The sequence below is a fragment of the Geotrypetes seraphini genome, chromosome 8, assembly GCF_902459505.1.
Source record: "Geotrypetes seraphini chromosome 8, aGeoSer1.1, whole genome shotgun sequence".
In the NCBI taxonomy this organism is placed as follows: Eukaryota; Metazoa; Chordata; class Amphibia; order Gymnophiona; family Dermophiidae; genus Geotrypetes; species Geotrypetes seraphini.
This window is the reverse complement of record NC_047091.1, coordinates 178,717,861-178,740,081: the sequence shown is the minus strand read 5'-3', so window position 1 is coordinate 178,740,081 and position 22,221 is coordinate 178,717,861. Positions and strand designations below refer to the sequence as shown.

Here is a 22,221-nt window from a genome sequence, read left to right as displayed (position 1 = left end):
AAACTTGCATCACTCATTTTACATTTGGGTGACATCAAAGTCAACTGTGGATTATGCGGCCCATTCCTTTTATATGACAAAAAAAAAAGTAACCCACCAAATATCCCACAGAAAAAAGGAAAAAAAACCAAAAAAAAACTATGGAACTGATGTTCTATCTAGATGACAAAAATGTATTAAAACCAATTAAAAAAAAAAAAATCAATACGGCTTTAGAAACTATATAAAGACTGCACTTATATCCCAAAATACACACATATGTAAAGCACATTTGCTGATGTGTATTATTGTACCAAGTTTTTTTGTAGATGGTGCGGACCTGACACGGCCTGTGTTTTGGCTTTGAATAGTCTTCCTCAGGGGTCCAATCTATGATGGCAGTCTTATCTAAGTGTAATCAAGCCATCAAGTGAACGAATCCAGTTGATTGATGATCAGCTCTTAATCAAACGTGAAATCCACAAATAGCGTAATCCTTCACTGCTGGAGCAAAATCTTTTCCCAGAATGTAATTTTCCTCGCACAATTGGCCTACAAGCAATGGTTCTGAGCCCAGTCCTCAGAACACTCCCAGCCAGGTTTTTGTCTCCCCCTCCCCCCCGAGCAAAGCTGTCTGCCCCCAGCACCCACCTCCCCCCCAAATGTCTCTCCATGACCCTCTTCTGTCTTCCCCCCCAGAGCAAAGCTGTCTGTCCCCAGCACACCTTCCCCCCAAAGCAGCCCCCTTTCCCTCTCCCTGTCTCTCCATGGCCCTTTCTGTCTCCCCCCAGCACATCCCTCCCCCCCAAAGCAGCCCCCTTTCCCTCTCCCTGTCTCTCCATGGCCCCTTCTGTCTTCCCCCCAAAGCAAAGCTGTTTGCGCGAAGCACACCCCTCCCCCCAAAGCAGCCCCCTTTCCCTCTCCCGCTCTCTCTCTGGCCCCCTTTCTCTGTCTGTCTTTCTGTCCCTCTCCCTACCCCTGTGTCTTTCTTTCTTTCTGTCTCCCTCCCTCCCGCTATCTGTCTGTCATTTTTCCCCATTACCCTGTGCAGCAGCATTTCCATCCCACTTCCCTATGCAGCAGCAACAGCATTTCCCTCCTATCCCCCCTTTCCTGTGTAAAAGCTGTAGCAGCATTTTCCCCCACTCCCCCTTTCCCTTCTCTTACCTTCTCTTCCCTGCTCCGTTCGGCCCCTCCCCCTTCTTTTACTGCCGTTGTCGATCCGGCCTGCTCCTGACCCTCCCACTGCCAACAAACCTCGGGGCTCCAGCCGCGTAGGCAGCACTATAAACACGCTGCTTCACGGCCTTCTATTGGCGATTTCCTCTGCCGCGTCTGTTTCCGATGATGTCATCAGAGACACGGCAGAGGAAATCGGCAGAGAAGGGCGCGAAGCAGCGTGTTTATAGTGCTGCCTACGCCGCTGGAACCGGGAGGTGACGGAGAGGGCAGGGGGTGCTAGCGGCCGGCAGCTGCCGCTCTGCAGGTGGAGAGCAGGGAAGGGTGCACATGCGCACTTGTCTTGCCTCGCGTGAGGCCATACCGTAAGCCGCGCATGCGCACTTCCTATGGGTCGCTACAGCTCACGGAAAACTGGCACACGCATAGGAAGTGCGCATGCTTACCGTTTTATTATATTAGATGCCATAAGATATTATTTTCAGGTGGTATATATTAGTTATATATGAATTTGGGAGGGGGTGGGGGTTAAATCTTCTTGGTGTATGATATTGAAGATTTTTCAAGTGATGTATTATAATTGTTTGATATTTTCTGTACACTTGATGTAAGTTATAAAATGAATAAAGAATTTTAAAAAAAAAAGATATTAGAATGGTGGGTGGGAAAGGGATAAATTTTATTTTGGGAAAATACTGTGGTATTTCAAGTGATGTATTAAGTTAATCTGTTATTATTTTCTGTACACTTGATGTACATATAAAATGAATAAAGAATATTAAAAAAAATAAAATAAAATTTGATATCCTGCTTATCAAATTTCTAAGTGGCGTTCAAAAAATAAAGTTACTAAAACGTAGCTGGTAACTCATAAAAACTCATGATCATATAATTGGTTAAGAGGGAGATATATAATAATTGAGGAGAGTGTAGAGAAGTGGTTAGACCTACTGTGGGTTCAAACCTTGCGCTGCTCCTTGTGACCCTGGGCCAGTCACTTAAGGGCAAATTCTATAAGATGCGCCCAAACGTTAGGCACTGTTCAGCGCGATTCAAGTAAAATTGGGCGGTTTAATGAATCACCTATTTTGGAGGCGCCCAAGAAATAGGCCAGCTCTAGGCACAACTAAAAGTGAGGGGCCTAGCTGAGCGCTTAAGCACGCTTAAGAGCGGCGATTCTGCAACAAGGCAGCTATTTTTGTGAAGGCCGCCTAAATTTTAGAGGCGCCTCGTTGCAGAATCGTCTTCTTGATAGACGCCTAAGTTTCAATTATTGCTGATTAAAAAGCTTAATTGAGCTTCTTACTCGATTTAGACAGGCGCCTCCGAAATAGGTGCCTAACATTATATGCCGGTTACAGAATTTGGGCCTTAATCCTCCGCTGCCCCATGTGAACCCACCGGGACAGATAAGGAAAATGTTTGAACTGCCTGTATGTAAACTGCTTTGAATGATGTCGTAATGCCTCATTCCACCAATGCCTAAGAGCCAGCCTCATCAGTGATGTCATAATGGCTTAAGAACATAAGAAGTTGCCTCCGCTGAGGCAGACCATAGGTCCATCCTGCCCAGCGGTCCGCTCCCGCGACGGCCCATCAGGCCCATTGCCTAAGTAGTGATCTATACCTATCAATCCCTTTTTCTTCTAGGAATCTATCCAAACCTTCTTTGAAACCATTTAATGTTTTCTTGTCTACAACAGCCTCTGGAAGCGCGTTCCATGTATCCACCACCCTCTGAGTGAAAAAGAACTTCCTAGCGTTTGTTCTAAACCTGTCCCCTTTCAATTTCTCCGAGTGCCCCCTTGTACTTGTGGTGCCCCTTAATTTGAAAAATCTGTCCCTATCTACTTTTTCTATGCCCTTCAGGATCTTGAAGGTTTCTATCATGTTTCCTCTAAGTCTCCGCTTTTCCAGGGAGAAAAGTCCCAACTGCTTCAATCTGTCGGTATATGGGAGATTTTCCATTCCGTTTATTAGTTTAGTTGCTCTTCTTTGTACTCCCTCAAGTACCGCCATGTCTTTCTTGAGGTACGGTGACCAGTACTGGACACAGTACTCCAGATGCGGCCGCACCATTGCTTCATTGTTCTATACTTAGCTCACTTCTGATATTGCGGTGGAGGAGAGTGTGGAGCAGTGGTTAAAGCTACAGCCTCAGCACCCACAGATTGGGGGGATTCAAGCCTCACACTGCTCTCTGTGACCCTGGGCAAGTCACTTAATCTTTCACTGCCCCAGGTACATTAGATAGATTGTGAACCCACCGGGACAGACAAGGAAAATGCTTGAGTACCTGATATGTAACCTGTTTTGAGCTTCTTTGAGAGGACAGGCTAAAAAAGAGTAAATAAATAATTGATAAGATAGGAAGACATAAATGGTAAATACAGTACTCTCCCGAAATTCGTGCGAATTTCAAAAAACCGCAAATACGGTTTTTAGGCAGGGGAGACAGGAGAGGGCAGCTGGAGAGGCAGGAGAGGGCAGCCAGAGCACCGGCGAGTGAAGGAAATTACACGTTGTATGCGCCGACCACTTCTTCCTGTACTAAAGTCGGGCCTCACCAATCAGGAGCTGCTTAGACACACAGCGGCAGGGGTGAGCGCTCGGGGGAGGGAGGGCAGTGCTTGCTGCCCAAGGGATGGGAGGGAGGAAATGGAAACTGCCGGCAAATGCCAGGACTAGAGCTTGTATTAAGACCTACTCCAAAAATCCTGCTAGGTCTTATTTCTTATTTTTGGGGAAACACAGTAGTTAGTGTATTAAAATGTTTAAAGATGATGTTTCCAAAAGATTTGCAATAGAACGAATCATTTGTAATCTGTAAAAGAAGAAATTAGGTTCTTATCTGCTAATTTTCTCTCTTTTAGAGTAGACTCTCCAGACCGGCCCAGTCTGTTCTCAGTCTCCACCTGCTGGTCATGGTAAGCTATTACCCATCAGTGAACTGGGCCGGTCTGGAGAGTTGCTAAAAAAGTTTTTTTTTTTTTTGAGGGGGGTTGTTGGGGTGAGGATTAGTACTATAATTATACTATTACAAGACGGTAGGAGGGATTATTGAGTCTGAAGTTTGATGATGTAAAACCGAGATGTTCCAAGACATTGACATGTAATAAGTGGCAAAAAAAAAGAAATTCCGACTGAGTTAGAATCCTTGTCCTGCAGTTAACTATAATATTTGGACCCAGCATGCACATGTTGCCGTCTGCAAGCCTCAATCACCCAACTATTTTATACCGTAATGATCTATTTTTAAGAAAATATTTGCTTCCTAGCCTCCTCCCCGAGCCCCAGAAGTCCCCCACCCACAGGAAAACATTTGTGGCTAATATTGTTACTTCAAGGAACCATTTACAGCAATTCCTTTGGTAAAGTTAGAAAAGGTCTGGTACCCAACACTGGTGCAGGACTTTACACGTGTTTAGATCTGAACCTAGTACAGGACCCACCTCTATTCCAGGAAAGGTTCAAAAGTCCATTTAACCCTTTAATTGGCAGATGGTGAAACGGCTGCTTTATGTAACTTGATGTTGAATGAAAGCAACAATGCCAAATAAGAGGCATTTGAAGATGCAGATTAGAGAATGACACGGGGACAAATTTTCCCTGCAGGTTGGATGAGAGGCTCGTCTTCTCCCTACCTGCCCTGCCGCAGCACACAGCCGATCAGAACGGAAGTCTTCCACGTTGTCAGCGCTGACATCGGAGGGAGGGCATAAGCATTGGATGAAAATCTTCTGAAGCTAAATTTTGTTCGTTTTTTAATTTTTTGGGGAGTTGGCTGGGGGGTTCCCTGAGTGGTTGTGGTAATAGTGTCCACCTGTGTTTATTTTGCACTGCTTTATTGGTGATTGTGTCATTTTGATGTATAAGTTTTTAACCGCTGTGCCGCACTCAAAGAGGAGGAAGCAGAGGCCATTCTCTTGGATAGCAAAGGCATCTGGAGCTACCAGTGTCAGATGGAGCCGTGGTTAAGTTCTTGCTGAGGCATCTGTGACACAACAGACAAATTAAATGGAAAGTGGTCCTGCCTGCCAAGACAAATAGGGAACACGCAGGTCTCTCAGGGGGCAGTAACTTCAACGAAGGTCTTTTCATAGTGTATGATTCACACTGCAGGCTCAGACTAGCTGAACTCATTCTTAGCACTTGTAACTGTCACCCAGCGCCTATCACGGAAGAACCACAAAGAAGAAAAAGAAAAAAAAAAGAGTTGGATATTTCAAATGCATTTTATTGACAAAATCATTTTAAACAAAAACATATCTATGCAAAAATATGGCTTTACAAGAAACATTCTTTATGTTACAAAGGTTATAAATGCTTCATGCAGAACATTTTTTAAAAATGTAACATTACTAAGCCTGAGCAAAATGTGCAGTTTCTTCAGACCCGATGAAGAGAACGCACTGCAGTCTGCCAGCTTCCCAACCTAAGCATGATTGGATAATCCGCTCCGGGAACTAGTCCATTTACACTGAGGGGATCCGAGGTGCCAGCCCAGCCCCACATGCTCAAAATGTGCTACCTATTCTTTTCCAACAGAAAAAAAAAACAACCCATACACACACCATAAACTACATACTCTGTCAAAAATTACAAAGACTAGGGGGACACTCGATGAAACTGCAGGGAAATACTTTTAAAACCAATAGGAGGAAATATTTTTTCACTCTGAGAATAGTTAAGCTCTGGAACATATTGCCAGAAGTTGTGGTAAAAGTGGATAGCGTAGCTGGTTTTAAGAAAGGCTTGGACAAATTCTGGGAGGAAAAGTCCATTATTAAAACATGGGGGAAGCCTCTGCTTGTCCTGGATCGGTAGCATGGAATGTTGCTACTCCTTGGGTTTTGGCCAAGCACTAGTGACCTGGATTGGCCACCGTGAGAACGGGCTACTGGCCTTGATGGACCATTGGCCTGACAGTAAGGCTATTCTGATGTTCTTATATAACTTCCACGCTGTGGGATATGATATTCTCAAAGTTGCTTATTGTAATACTGCCCTAGAATCCCTGCATTATCATCCCCTTAAAGTTTCTTTGCAAATTTAAAAAAAAAAACCAAAACCAACCAACAAAGGGAGTCTTATTGATTGCACTCAAGACTATTCTACCTCTTAACCTTCTGAACTTTTGAAAGTCCACATATTAAAACAGACACACAAATGAAATTGATTTTATTCCAGTGCAAAATCTGCAGACTAATACTGAAAAATATCCTAGTACGTTTCAACTGAGACCCCACACACAAATGCACTGGCGTAAAATTTAAATCAGTACACATTCAATAAATCCCTCTGACAATATTTTAATCGGCTCAAGGCCATTCTTCTAGGGCAACATTATCCATTTCAATACTACCTATAAAATGTCAGTATACAGCTATATTCTAGCTTCCTGTATCCTAAGAAACAAAAAAAAAAAAATATTGGCAGCATCAGTATTGCCTCATAAGACACTAAAACACTAATTTAGTAGGTAAAAAAGACGTTAGTACAGCTATACAGTGGCCAATATGCTTCAAAATAATACTAGTCTCAGCTTAATGTAACTCCACTCCCAGGTCCTTAGAAACCCATTTCTACTCTCTATTCCTAGAGCAGAGGTTTGGTTAAAGAAATACTGAAACAGCTGAGCCCCAAAAAGTGGGAGCCAAAGGCAATATTTTCTGGAAGTCAGTCTTTCTGGAAATGTCCTGCTCCCGAGGAATAGCAACGAGGACCTTCCAGATCATTTGAAAATCAGCGTAACAGTGGGCAGAAAGTGGAATGATCTGTCAGAGTTCCTCCGGCTGTTCTGAAGCAAGCATCCATGCTCCTTAGCTACTGCAGTCAGGCCCAGTTGATGGGGGACTCTCCGGGTGAATACAAACAGGAAAGGGAGACAAGTTTCCATGTCATCTGCCACTCTCCTCTCGTTTATGCAGCACATCGATGACTCGATTGATATCTTCCTCAGGAACCTAAGAAAAAGCAGGAGAAACCCAATAATGCTCAGCTACCTAATGGTCAACCCAACCCATCCCCCTTTACTGAATCACCACATCACAAATTTTCTTAAGGCAAGTAGACCTCCCCTGGCTTGCAGCAGTATCACCAATATGATCCATGCTCTCACTGGATCATGAACAAACCAGAGAACGTCACCTCCCCCGTTATAAGGCTGGTTTGAAGACTGCATATTAGAAGCTGACTGAATTTCGGTTTCAGATTCAGCACCAAAACTGAAAATATCATCCCACTGCAAGACCACTCCGGTCAAGAGAAAACCCATTGCCTCATCATCCCTGTAGGCCCTCCTTGGGCCAACTTTCTAAAGGCCCTGGTGATGTAGTGGCATCTTTGGGTAGAAGCATCCCTTGTTGCTCTAGCCTCCAGTGGCTCTGTGTTCAAAATGGCAGATGAGACTGCTGCGGTAGGTCACAACCACAATTGTGGAACCAGGAATAACATAAGCAGGAGCAAGTCTCTTGCTCATGCCATTCCAAATTTCAAAATGGTGGCTGCAAGATGTGGTGAACACAGAAGCAAGAAAAAAGAGGGACGCTCCTGCCCAGAGGAAGCCACTAGAGCCTTTACAAGGTAGGCCCAGAGAAGGCAGGATTAACCAATAGGCCAAATAGGTATGTGCCTAGGGCCCGAAATCGTCAGGGGGGCCCGATGAAGGAGGGCATCAACATTGTTTTTTCCAAATGGCGATGAGCCCCTCCAGCATCGATTGGCAACATGCCCCCCCCCACGATCTGCAATGTGGGCCCCCCCCCCCATTGACGGAAAGTAAGACAAGCAAGCAACGCGGGTAAGAAAGGCAACGGGAACTGTAATTTTGTAAGTGGCGCTGTTTGCCCAAAGCTTCCCTCTGACACAGCTTCCTGTTTCCGCCTGGGTACTTGTGTGCCTAGGGGCCCTCGACAAATTAATCCTGCCCTGGGCAGGTAGAGCTGTGGGCGGGCGCTTCTTAAGGTGGCAATGGTAGTAGTGGGGCCACATTTTTGGTTTTGCTGAAACAGTTACAAATTTTGGCCGCAGATTCCATTTTGGCCGAAACCAAAACCACCAGTTCCAATCAGCCTCTACTGCATATCCCCATAGCATTAGCTGCCCAGTCGGCACTAATACTGCCCTCCAAAGGCCAAGCAAAACTAGGCTTGGTTGATTTGAACTTATGGCTGACTTAGGACTAGTGGCACTCTGTACTCCTGGGTCCTACTTGGTACATTTCATTAAGTACTTATATTCCACTGTGGATACATTAGAAGAAATAAGGACATAAGAATTTTAACATTACGACATTAGGTACAATTTGACATTTGAATTACCCTAAGAGAAACTTCCTAAAATGATTTTAAAAAAAAGTCTTCAAATCTTTTCAAAATTGACTATTAACCCTTTATCACCTGAATTGAAATAGGCAGAGTTCTAGATAAATGGTGGCTTGATGAAAAGAGGACAACAGTTGCCCAAATACTCAAAACTCTTCAGTGAGATTAAGCAGTTATGCCGAAAGAGTGGGTTCTTCGACCTGACACAGTGAAACGCCAGCTAGCAACCGTCGGCAGTAGGCCGGGGCAGAGACAGCAAGATAAGTTTCATGATATAATTATTATGCTGAAGGGTCCAAGCAACAATAGCAGACAGTACGGAGAGGATAAATAGAGCCAGTAATAACTCACTATATATATATATGATTAATTTGTAATTGTGCACCGTTGCTAGAACGTCCGAACTTGCTCAAGCAGGAGGGTTTTTAGTTTCGTACTTGCAGCATACGGAAATCTGAAGCTTTTTCCTCCTTTAACAGAAATTGAACTGACTTTTGAAAGTTTTCAGTTAAGAGAAAATTTGTCATATTTCAGAGCTGCTTTATAATTCTTAGTTCTACATGAGAGGTATTACCACTGGACATAATTGTTTCTCTCTTATTCCTGCATATAATATTGGGCAATCAAACCCAGTTCCCCAGTTTAAGCAGAGGAAACAGGCATTTCCTCTGGACCTATGTAATAAACCTGCATACTAAAATGCCAGCGCATTCTAGTTTATTTTAAGCTATGGGCCAGATGAGAGACATCCCAGAATACTAAGGCAGTTCAGAGAGGAAGCGGCCTAGTGGTTAAACAGGGTTCAAATCCTGCCTCTGCCACCGACAATCCTTGTGAGCTTAGGCAAGCCGCTATCTTTCATTGCATCCCACTTAGTCTGTGAGGCTCTTCAGAGTCAGGTTACATCACAGTGAATGCTTAGCACCACTGGTCAATGCCACACTGTAAGTAAGGTAAGTTAGTGTAGGTTTGGGTAGGTCTGAAGAGTTGAGTACTGCCACAAGGACAGGAACAATTAAAAGTGAATGCAGACCTTCTCCTTACAGTGGTAACAGAGGTGACTGAAAACACCAAGCTTTCTGCTTCACTTCATGAACGGGAAAAATAATGGAAATAAAAGTTAGTTCTACAGAAGCAGGTTTGTGTCAAACACATTTAATGAATTTCTTTTTTTTATTGGCTGACTAGAGAACTAGATAGGTCTAGAATGTGGTCTACTTGGATTTTGACCTGCAGCCTGTAGATGAGACCAAAGGTGGTGAACTGGTTGGCTCACAGACAGAGGGTAGCAATCCAAAGATCCTCAGGGATGATCCTGGAACCAGCTCTGTTTAGTATCTTTGTGAGCAAAACCACTGAAGGGTTAGAATATTTAAAAGAGATAAACTAAACTAAATCTTAGGTTTGTATACCGCATCATCTGGAAGGTTTGAGCAACATGAGAACCACACGTTCAGCTCTTAAGCTTTATCATGATGTAGGGCAGAGGTTGAAAGTAGAGAATGACACAGTGACAAAATTCATCACTGTTCCCGTCCCCGCGGATAACCGCGGGAAATAATCCCATGTCATTTTCTAGTGTCTATTTCAACCTCAGTCCTTCTACACTAGTATTCTACAAAGCAAAGCTTGCGGGTCAGTGGTTTTGCCCAATTATACTCTGATTCTTCCCTCTCTCCTTAAAGAATGACATGAAGATGGTTTCCCGCGGGGACGGGAACGGTGATGAATTTTGTCACCGTGTCATTCTCTAGTTGAAAGGACCGGTACGCGATGGGAAGGTGGAAGATGACACAAAACAGGAGACACCCTTGTGCTGACAGTGCAATTATCTTGAGGTTGGGACACGATTTGATAAAGGATTCAGGCCCGCCAGAGTCATAACCAGCAGGAAAAGAGAGGAAGTTATGATGGCTCTTGGACCACAGGGTTGCCAGATTTTCCAATTGGAAAATCCAGACCCCTAGACCTGCCCTGTAAAGCCCTAATCTCGTCCCCAATCGCCTGCTCTTGTCCAACAGGGAGGAAGTCCGTGCATGCGCAGATGCCACATGATGATGTCACATGCTTGTGATGTCATCATGTGGCATGCGCGGACTTCCTCCCTGTCCCGATGCGATTTGAAGCTTTTCAAAAAGACGACATGTCGGGGGAAATCTGAACATCAAGTAACCCTACTTGTACACATCCATTAGCAAGGCCTTATTTACTATACTGTGTTCAGTTTTGGAGGCTGGATCTCAGTAAGAAGAGAGGCTCGAGGCAAGCCAGAAAAAAAAGCAAACAAAATGGTGTAAAAGCTGGACCACAGGACATAAAGAAATCAGACAGACATCAAGGCAAAAATGCAGAAGGAACACAGGCGAGGAAACAAGAGCAACGTCAAAAGGTGGTGAATGCCTAAAGTGCCTCCCAAAGGGGGGGGGGGGGAGGAGGAGATGGTAGTGGAATTCATAAGGCCGAGATAAAACACAAAAAATGTGAAAGCAAGAATGGAGTGCTTCAGCTCAAAAGAGCAGTGAAACAACTTTCTACTTTTAAGGTGGTGGGTGGATGGAGAAAGAGCATCTGCTACAGTCCTAACCACTTAACTGCACAACTGCCTTAAAAAAAAATATATGAAGTTGGCTCATCATGCAGAGCAGCATCATTCGTCTTACTGAAGGCTGCAGGGGAATCTTCAAACGCCTCAGAGGCTACATTGGCCAATAGCGTAACTGGACATCCCCCCTCCCCCGCAGGAGTTACAGATGTTGAGGTCCTCAGTAAATTGGAATAATCATTTAATTTCTCGGAAGTATTCAGACCCAAAACGTGTTTATACAATAGAAACAGAGGAACTTGATGGCCCATCCAGTCTGCCCATCCGCAGTAACCATTCTCTCTTCCTCTTTCTAAGAGATCCCAGGTGCCTATCCCATGCTTTATTGAATTCAGACACAGTCTCCGTCTTCACCACCTCTTCTGGGAGACTGTTCCACATATCTGCCACCCTTTCTGTAAAAAAGTATTTCCTTAGATTAGTCCTGAGCCTATCATCATCCTATGCCCTCTCATTCCAGAGCTTTCTTTCAAATGAAAAAGACTCAACTCAGGTGCATTTACATCATGTAGGTATTTAAATGTCTATCATATCTCCCCTCTCCTGCCTTTCCTCCAAAGTATACTTATTGAGATCTTTAAGTCTGTCCCCATATGCCTTATGACAAAGACCACGCACCATTTTAGTAGCTTTCCTCTGGACTAACAATCCTTTTTATATCTGTTTGAAGGTGCGGCCTCCAGAATTATATACAACTAGTCTTTAAGCCCGTTACATTAACAGGTGCTAGAATATGTCTGTCTGTCTTTCTCCCTCCCGCTGTCTTTCTTTCTGTCTGTCTCTCTCCCTGCCCCCGTATCTTTCTTTTTTTCTGTCTCCTTCCCTCCCGCTGTCTGTCTTTCTTTATATCTGTCTCTCTCCCTGCCCCCTATGCAGCAGCATTTCTTTCCCCCCCACTTCCCTGTGCAGCAGCCACAGAAGCATTCCCTCCCCCTCCATTTCCCTGTGCAGCAGCTTTTCCCCCACACCACTTCCCTGTGCATCATCATTTCCCTCCCCCCACTTCCCTGTGCAGCAACTGCAGTAGCATTCCCTCCCCCTTCATTTCCCTGTGCAGCAGTATTTCCCTCCCCAATCCCACTTCCCTGTGCAGCAGCATTTCCCTCCCCCCACTTCCCTGTGAGCAGCCGCAGTAGCAGCATTCCCTCTCCCTCCATTTTTCTGTGCAGCATTTCCCTCCCCCCACCCCACTTCCCTGTGCAGCAGCAATCCCTCCCCGTCCATTTCCCTCCCCCTACACTGCTTCCCTCTGCAGCAACAGTATTTCCCTCCCCCTGCACTTCTCTGTGCAGCAGCAGCGGTGGCGGTATTTCCCTTCCGCTCCACATCCCTGTGCAGCAGTATTTTACCCTACCCCCCCTTTCCCTTTCTGCGGTCTGGCCAACTCCCTTAGTCCCTTGCGCCCCCCCTTTCCTGCGGTCCCGACAAACCTCCCAGCTCCAGCAGCGTCCGCAGCACTCTAAATATGCTGCTTCGTGGCCTTCTACTGCCCTGATTTACTCTGACATCATCAGAGATGTGGCAGAGCAAATCAGGGCAGTAGAAGGCCACGAAGCAGCGTGTTTAGAGTGCTGCAGATGCTGCTGGAACCAGGAGGTTTGTCGGGACCGCGGGAATGGAAGGGGGGCAGCAAGGGACTAAGGGAGCTGAGCAGACCATGGGAAGGGAGGTTCTGATGGGAGGGTCAACAGGGGTTCGGGTGCGCCGGGGAGGGGCTGACGACGACGACGACGAACTGCCTTACAGGAAAACAGAACCCTAAGCGCGCATGCGCACTCCTACCTGCCGGGGACCTACTGATCACGGAAAACAGAACATGCACGTAGGAGTGCGCATACGCGCTTAGGGTTTTATTATAGTAGATGGAATATAGGAAATAGTTATCTCCATCTTTGGCTCAGTGGAGATCATATATGATACATTTACTCCTGATGGAACAATACACTGTGGATAATCAGGACTGTAAGAAAGGTTGCAACTTCTGTTCATTTGGAAAACCTTTTTGGACATCCTTGTCGCACACAGCAAGAAGTCGCATGCTGAATTTATAGTTAAGACATGGCAAGATCAATATCACATTTTTAATTCTTTTGCTTCTTGGGAGCTTTAGGGGGTGGGGGATTTATTGTTTGAAAATACTGGTCAGGCTTGCACTGTACTGTAAGTGGGCAAGTTCTGTTTTATCTTGTTCTTATTTCATTTGCAAATCTGACTAATAAAAGTACAGTGGAACCTTGGTTTACAAGAATAATTAATTCCAGAAGCATGCTCGTAAACCAATTTACTCGTATATCAAAGTGAGTTTCCCCATAGGAAGTAAGGGAAACTCACTTGATTCGTCCCCCCCCTCCCGAGGCCACTGGTGCTGCTCCACCTTACCCCCACCCCCGAGGACACCTGCGCTGCTCCACACACCCCCACGATCCGGCATCCTCCCCGCTCGCATTGCCCCCCCTGGCTGCGATCCGGAATCCCCCACCCATCCAAACACAATCTCTTATCTCAATCTGGCACCAGCATCAACGCACAGAACATGCCGAAGATCCTTCCTCTTGCTTGGGCTGGGCCTTGAGCTTCTGCACATGCTCAAGGCCTTCTAGTTCTCGCTGTCTCTGAGAATCTCGGAGAGAGCGAGAACTAGAAGGCCTTGAGCATGCGCAGATGCTCAAGGCCCAGCCCAAGCAAGAGGGAGGATCTTCGGGCACCGGCAACAGATCATGGTAAGAGATTGTGTTTGGGTGGGTGAGTGCGAGATGCCCAATTGCAGCGAAGGGGGTGGGCAACACGAATGGGGGGGGGGCTCGCAAATCGAGTCAACGCTCGGTTTGCGAGGCACGATTTGCGGGAATGTTTTGCTCGTCTTGCAAAACACTCACAAACCGTGTTACTCGCAAACCGAGGTTTGACTGTATTTAAACATACAATATAATACAGTGACTTGTGGCAGACAGTTTCCTACCAATGTCAAATTGTATCTGTGCAAAATTGCGAGGAAAGATGTAGCACTCGCACCTCTCTGTGTCTTCTGATTACAGAAATATATTTTTGAGGGACATGCTTACAAATTTCCAGTGTGATGAAGAGAAGAAAAGCACAACTCGCTCACTTTATTTGTCAGCAGGTAAAGACACAGGTAAGTCCAGAAAGCACACACATGCCCTTCCATGATGAGAGAAGGGGCATTCCTGTGTGAAAAGATGACTCAGTGCATGCAGACATTACAGCATTGAGGTTTTCCCCAACTTCCTTCCTTCACATTAAAAGGAAACAGAGCTGTCCCTACAACCTACACAGAGAGAGCCAAGCCAACACATTTTTTTTATAAATTCCTGGCACAATCATAAATTCCTCTCAGACTGCACTCCCTCCGATTGAATTCCATTCTGAATGGAAAGCAAACGAACTGAATGACTTTAAGGTCCCAGGAGACATGTGTGGCATTTATTTCATTTAACTGAGATTCCTCTGGCATATCAATACTACATAAAGAAATTCAAAAAAATATTTTAAAACCCCCAAATATGTCCTAAAAAATTAAATAAATAGTACTCAGTAAATCAACGTAACTTTACACAGGCAACAGTATATAGAAAGCAATGTCATGCCTTACATCATCGCACCCTCCCTGCCTCCTAAAATGTCACAGATGTATCTTGAGCGATTCCTCAATAAATCTCACAGAGAGGCTGTAGCATAATGTAGTTTTCTGTTGTCGGATAATCCCAATGTGCAAAGTTCAAACAATCCAAAGTCACCAGTGTTCAAAATATCAACATCTCAAGTAAATATAATTAGCAGTTCAAAACCAAGTCAATCACTTGAGGAAGTGATTGACTTGGTTTTGAACTGCTAATTATATTTACTTGAGATGTTTTTGTTTTGTTGGTTTTTTTGTAAATCTTTATTCATTTTAAAGCCAAAAATAATTGCAACATATTATACAGTCATTTACACTTTAACAACACTTAAATCTAATATAATAAAACCCTAAGCGCGCATGCGCACTGTTACCTCTGTGTTCCGTTTTCCGTGAGCTGTAGGTCTCCGGCAGGTAGGAGTGCGCATGCGCGCTTAGGGTTCTGTTTTCCGTGCTGTTGTTCGGTCTGGCCTTAACCCTGCTAGCCTCGCCGTACTGTATTTTTTTAAGTTGAAAGATGCGGTGGTGGCTCCTCTCACGATCCCCGCCTGCGTCGGACTTCCAACGCAGGTGGGGATCATGAGAGGAGCCGCTGCCGCATCTTTCAACTAAAAAATACACTACGGCAAGGCACGCATGGAGCAGGCCAGACCAAAGCTTCAAAAATCCCAAAGGTGAGCAAATCCACTGCCCGACAGAGGGCTCCATTTTGAAGCTGTGGCTCTCATTGAGCTGCCAGTTGACAGGCTCCCTTGCCAGAGTTATTTTTCAGTTTGCAGGTGCAGCGGCGGCTCCTCTCACGAGCCACACCTGCGTCAGAGAAGACTTCCGATGTAGGTAGGGATCGTTAGAGGAGCCGCCGCGGCACCTTTAAACTTAAAAATAACTCCTGCAAGGGAGCTGGCCAGACCGCGGGAAGAGTAGAGGGGATGGAGAAATCCTGCTGCTGCACAGGGAAATGGAGGGGGAAAGGAATGCTGTGGCTGCTGCACAGGGAAGTGGGGGAGGAGGGAAAAAAATGCTACTGCACAGGGAAATGGAGGGGGAGGGAATGCTGCGGCTGCTGCACAGGGAAGTGTGGGGGGAGGGAAAAAATGCTACTGCACAGGGAAATGGAGGAGGAGGGAATGCTGCAGCTGCTGCACAGGGAAGTGGGGGGGGAAGGAAAAAAAATGCTGCTGAACAGAGAAATGAAGGGGGAGGGAATGCTGTGGCTGCTGCACAGGGAAGTGGGGGGGGGGGGATTGAAACAAATGCTGCTGCACAGGGAACTAGAGGGGGAGGGAATGCTGCTGCACAGCAGAAAAGGGCTATAGCCCATCAAGTCTGCCCACTCTACTGACCCACCCCAATAAGTCTGAATGCTAATGACCCAGTTCCTTAACTCGAATTCGTAGGGATCCCACGTAGATGTCCCATTTATTCTTGAAGTCAAGCACGCTGGTGGCCTCGACCACCTGCACCGGAAGCTTGTTCCAGTGATATGGATGGAAAGGGAATGCTGTGGCTGCTGCACAGGGAAGTAGGGAGGGAGACAGAAAGAAATGAAGAAAGACACTGGGGCAGGGAGAGAGACGGAAAGACAGACAGACAGACAAAGGGGGCCAGGGAGTGAGACAGACAGAAAGAAAGACAGCGGGAGGGAGAGAGACAGAAAGAAAAAGACAAGGGTAGGGAAAGAGACAGAAAGAAAGACAGACATATTCTAACACCCATTAATTTAAAGGGCTTAAAGACTAGTTCACTCAGAATTATATTCTATGACAAATACATATATCATCCCCTTTCTACTTATCCAAAAATTTGCACTCAAAATTTAAAAATAAAAATAAAAAAATCTTTCCACCCCCCTCGGACTTGTGTTATCAAAAAGGGGAAAATCAACAATCACTCCTTACAGAATTTTGTCAATGGCTACCAAATATCCATAAACTTCCCTATAATGTCCCTGTTATATGGCCACCATACGTTCCATTTTAAAAGTGTGACAGAGATTCCCACCAAAAAGTATAATTTAATCGATCCCAGTTTTTCCAGGTCCTCAAAATAAGTTGTATGTCAACCCCTGTCATTATAAAGAGAAGTTTGTTATTCCGAGCAGATATTTGGCTTTTAGCCCTCATTAACGTACATCTGTGCCACTGGATTTTCCAAAATTTGTTCACTTGATACCAGATGTATCTCCAAAATTTAAGTATCAAGGGACAATAGTACAATAGATGATCCAATGTCCCAACTTCGAGACGACAGTGCCAGCATTTATTGATATTTTGAACACTGGTGACTTTGGATTGTTTGAACTTTGCACATTGGGATTATCCGACAATAGAAAACTACATTATGCTACAGCCTCTCTGTGAGATTTATTGAAGAATCGCTCAAGATACATCTGTGACATCTTAGGAGGCAGGGAGGGTGCGATGATGTAAGGCATAACATTGCTTTCTATATACCGTTGCCTGTGTAAAGTGATGTTGATTTACTGAGCACTATTTTTTTTATTTTTAGAACATATTTTGGGTTTTTTAAATATTTTTTTAAATTTCTTTGTGTAGTATTGCTATTAAAGTGGGAAATCCTGTTATTTTTAGATAATCTTCCCCCTTTTTTTTCATACTATCCCATATCCCATGGTATTTAAGGTAATCATTGAAACAATACATACCAGCCCAAACGCTACGTTCAGACTCTGCCAAGAAGTTATCAATAGAGGTGGCAGGTCCCCCAAAATGGAATGCTTTACCGGGATATTTGAGACTATGTAAAGATAAGATGTCCTTTAGGAAGCAACTAAAAATATATTTGTTTGTGAAAGCTTTTTAGCAGATAGTGATGTTTTAGAATTTTATAATCTGTTTTTATCTAAGTTATTAGCTAGTTTGAAGAGTTGGGAGGATTAGGTAGAAAATGTTATTACTGATTACGTGTGTGTACATGACTGTGTATGTTATGTTGTAAGCCGCTTAGGCTTTAAGCAGTGAAGAAATTTATAAAATAAAACAATAAATAATAGACAAGATGGTCCCATGGTGAAGAATGGCTATTCAATCAGTGAAGCGTCATGGCCTGCCCATATTTGAAATAACATAACAGCTAGAACTTACCAAGGCATGATCAAAATTAAAGGTACTGATATAATAAGCGGAAATATCTTCTATTGCCAAGGGTTCAGCAATCTGAGCTACAATTCCACACTCATCTGAAAATAAAAACAGACTGTTAGAAACCAAACCAGGGTCCCCCCCCTTGCCCGTCTCTCTCCCCAAGGAGGTATTTCTGCATTATAAAATGTGCTTGTATGGTCACATGCCCCAGACAACATGAAAACAAAAAGACTGGATAGTAAATCAGAAATGGCACGGAGACATGGGAACTCATTTTCCTGTCCCATCCCCACGAGTTCTTTTCCTGTCCCTGCCCCATTCCTGCAAGCTCCGTTCTCATCTGCACAAGCCTCAAACACTTTCAAATCCTAAGTAGCAACATTCTAGAGCTCAGATTGTGATGTCATAATGCCTCGTTCCACCAATGCCTAAGCTCCGTCCTCACCTGCACAAGCCTCAAACACTTTCAAATCCTAAGTAGCAACATTCTAGAGCTCAGATTGTGATGTCATAATGCCTCATTCCACCAATGCCTAAGCTCCGACCTCATCCGCACAAGCCTCAAACACTTTCAAATCCTAAGTGTTTTGTGCGGTTAAGGCAGAGCTTACAGGAAAGGTGCAGGGACAGCGACAAAACTCATGGGGACAGGATGGGGAAATTGCATTCCTGCAGAGGCAGGGACAAATTTGACCCCGTGTCATTCTCTAATCAGAATGCCTGAAGATTTAATTTTAGAAGCTGATTCTGCAACATTACTTGGAGATTTATTTTCTTAATGCAATTTAAAATGTCCACCATTCATCTCATCTATGAACCTGCTATAAATACCAGTCCTCATTCATCATCATCCCTTCTGCTAAAGAATAATAATAAATAACTTTATTTTTTTATACCCCATAACCAAAAGTTTCAGGCGGTTTACATTAAAAAGAGCTGGACAATCAGCGAAATACAGTAAAAAATACAAATATTTGTAAAATAGAATTTCAGTAATAAAACTCACTAAGTAATAAATTTATCGAACAAAGTGGTTTTAATTAATTTCCGATAACATAGCTTGCTGAATACATTTACCTAACCAAGATTGTTGCTAGGGTCCTATCGAAGAAGGTCTTATATCTACACCCATTAATTTTTGGATACGCAAATAAGTAGAAGTTTCTAGTTTCTCTTGATGGTCTATGTAACATAAAATGAGGAAAAAGGTAAGCTGGAGACAATCCCAATATCAGCTTAAAGCAGATAAAGGAAAATTTGAATAATACTCTTGCCTCCAAAGGCAGCCAATGAAGTAAACGACAATATGGACTAATGTGGTTCTTAATTTCCACAATGTAAAAAAGCATTTTTGTACCACTAGGTTCGTGTGTTCTGCTAGTGTTAAATGTCGGTCTAGTTTGACTTTCAGAATTTTGATAGATTTAATAATCGGGTAGTCATGACCATTAGGATGAAGCAATGAGTTTGTTATTTTGGCATTGGGACTAGCCAAGAAAAGTTTGGTCTTTTCCGTATTGAGTTTCAGTTTGAAATTAATTGCCCACTGCTCTATCTGAGTCATAATTGAAGATATCTGGTTTAAAATTTCAGTGGTAAAATTATTTAGAGGGATTAAAATAGAAATGTCACCTGCGTATATATAAAATTTTACATTTAAACTCTGTAATAAATGTCCTAAAGGGGAAATGTAGATCTTGAATCAGATAGGCGATAGCGGAGAACCTTGGGGTACACCAGATAGGTTGCTCCATAAATGAAAATAGTTACCGTCACAAATCACTCGATAAGATCTTTTCTTCAAAAAACCTTGAAACTAGTTCCAGACCCTTCTTGAAAGTCCTATTGTGTCTAAACAACTCAACAATATTTCATGATCTACTAGATCAAAGGCACTACTAAAATCTAGCTGAAGAATTAAGGCACTAGTGCCTTTGCTAAATAGACCATGAAGATAATCAAGCATTGAAGTTAAGACGTGGCTGTAGTTCATACTTGTCATGTTATGCTTTTTCTTTCTGCAGCTGAAATCTGGGATGGGCATGGGAAAAAACTTTAATTTCCTTTTATTTTGGAGTTAGGATGATTCTATCTTTTTAGCATGCGATACATTAAAAAGAAAAACTAATATATACACTGTCAAAATATCAATAATTCTCACAAAAGAGAAGTTGGATCCTACCTGCTAATTTTCTTTTCTTTAATCCTTCCAGACCAGTCCAGAAGTGTTGGTTTACACACTCCTACCAGCCAATGTAGACTGGGACCTACTGGCTTTAAAATGATCCTATAAGTATCCTGTGCAGGCTGCAGCCAAGTATTTCCAACACAACACAAGGTCATAGGTCTAACCACAAACACCCTAACGCTACGGAGCAATCAGCCACAGAATAATATACTTAAGAGACTGAAATCAGGAAAACCAACTCCTGCCTCAAAATTCACCACTGCTTCTTTCTTCGTAATTCTTCTGCCAACCACTTTTAGAAAAATGCAACAGGGTGAGGTTTGATCTGGGGGGACTACAAAGGAAAATAAAAGTTAAACAGATATGGTCTAATTTCTCCTTCCTTAACATCCTTCCAAACCAGTCCAGACACATGGAAAGTATCAAAGCAGTAGTAACTATGGGTGGGAACAGAAACGATCCTGCAGATGATACCCTTGCCCCAAAGTCTGCGTCTTGGTGAGCCTGTACATACAAGCGATGGTACATCACAAAGGAATGCAAGGACAACCAACAAATATCTGGAGGAGGAATAAGGCTACATTCCACTTAAGAGGTCACCTGCCTCCTAGTGGAATGGGCCTTGAGCACTGGGGGGAAGGGGGGGGGGGGCGGGGCGGGAAATAGGAACCCTCATGACCTTAAAGTATATGCCCTCTTATTTCACCAAGCCACAGTTGCCTTAGAGGCCACTTCTCCTTGCCCAAAGTACAAATAAGTGTCCAAATGATAAATTCTTCCATCCTCGAGATAATCATGCAGTGCCACAACATCCAAGCAATGCAGCTGCTTCTCCTCCTCATTCCCTTCTACTTTCCTAGATACAAGAAACAAGATGCCTTGATTCATGGCTAAGTGGATACCATCTTCACCTGTTGCAAACTGAAAATGTTGGCTCAACGTTGCAACGCAAAGAAACCTCTAATGTCTCTGGCCAGATGGGAATATGAAGGTGTGCTGTCAAACCCAAGGAGGTCACCATAATGACAGAATGGAGTTTCCATGCAAAATCTGGGCACTCCGAGTGACCTGTTCACACAAGATCAAAAGTAGGTTGGGAAGGTTCTCTTCTTCTTAGATACCACAAAAGAGCATCTTCCACCTCTATGGCCCCTTAAAAGAGCCTGACTCTTCTGAAACACCTAGTTCATTGTGTCCTAACTTCTTGGGCAATACCTCTTAGCATCCATAAAACAACCTCTAGCACAGAGGAAATGACAGGCACAGCACCTAGACTATCCCATTGTCTTCACTAACTTCTCCAACTCTTCACCAAATAACCTATTCCCTTGGAAGAGCTTGCTGAGTGGCATCTGCAGATCAGCTGCACAACCAGAAAAACTCACACTACCATAAGCTGAACCATGCCCTTAGCTGAGGCCCTAAGATTATAAGGCATACTCCAGGAAAGCAAAGTTCATCTCAGTCCTGTCTCTCTCTGGACATCATCCTACTTCAGCCCCTTCCAAGAGCTTGTCGTCCAACACCTGTTTGACCCACTTAAAGCATGCCTAAGTGCTACACTATTCCCATAGAAGTACCAAAACTGCTACAAAGACCTACTTCAAAAAAGGTTTCCTGAGAGTCTTTAAGGGCCACACCTCCTTTCACAGACACAATAGTCATAGACTCTGCAGATACATAAGAATTGCCGCTGCTGGGTCGGACCAGTGGTTCATCGTGCCCAGCATTCCACTCACGCGGCGGCCCTTAGGTCAAAGACCAGTGCCCTAACTGAGACTAGCCTTACCTGCGTACGTTCTGGTTCAGCAGGAACTTGTCTAACTTTGTCTTGAATCCCTGGAGGGTGTTTTCCCTTATAACAGCCTCCAAACATTTCCTGGATAGCTTCTGGGAATCTATTAATCATTTGTCCTCCAAATCTGGCTCCTAAGTAAACTATCTGAGCCCCCTGGCCTGAAGCAAGGAGAACTCCAACTGTGGAAAATCAGGGGCGGGAAACTGCACGGGGACACCAGGAAATTCTTCTTCACTGAAAGGGTGGTTGATCGCTGGAATAGTCTTCCACTTCAGGTTATTGAGGCCAGCAGCGTGCCTGATTTTAAGACCAAATGGGATAGACACGTGGGATCTATTCACAGAGAAAGGTAGGGGAGGGTCATTGGAGTGGGCAGACTAGATGGGCCGTGCTTCTATGTTTCTACTTT

At 44.1% G+C, this 22,221-nt stretch overlaps 1 protein-coding gene across 2 annotated transcripts in view; it reads right to left on the bottom strand.

Moving 5' to 3' along the window:
• Positions 1 to 5,985: 5,985 nt before the first annotated feature.
• CASTOR1 (cytosolic arginine sensor for mTORC1 subunit 1) overlaps positions 5,986 to 22,221 on the bottom strand; it is a 77,224-nt gene continuing 60,988 nt past the window's right edge. Inside the window, exons 8-9 of one of the 2 annotated variants that reach the window (XM_033956849.1) lie at positions 17,827 to 17,921; positions 5,986 to 7,124 (exon numbers count right to left, since the gene is read on the bottom strand). In XM_033956849.1, the coding sequence (XP_033812740.1) occupies positions 7,059 to 7,124; positions 17,827 to 17,921 (161 nt within the window). In that variant the 3' untranslated portion in view covers positions 5,986 to 7,058. Of the gene's footprint in view, positions 7,125 to 11,420; positions 11,481 to 17,826; positions 17,922 to 22,221 lie in introns of those variants that run through there. The other variant, XM_033956850.1, reaches the window with a different exon arrangement.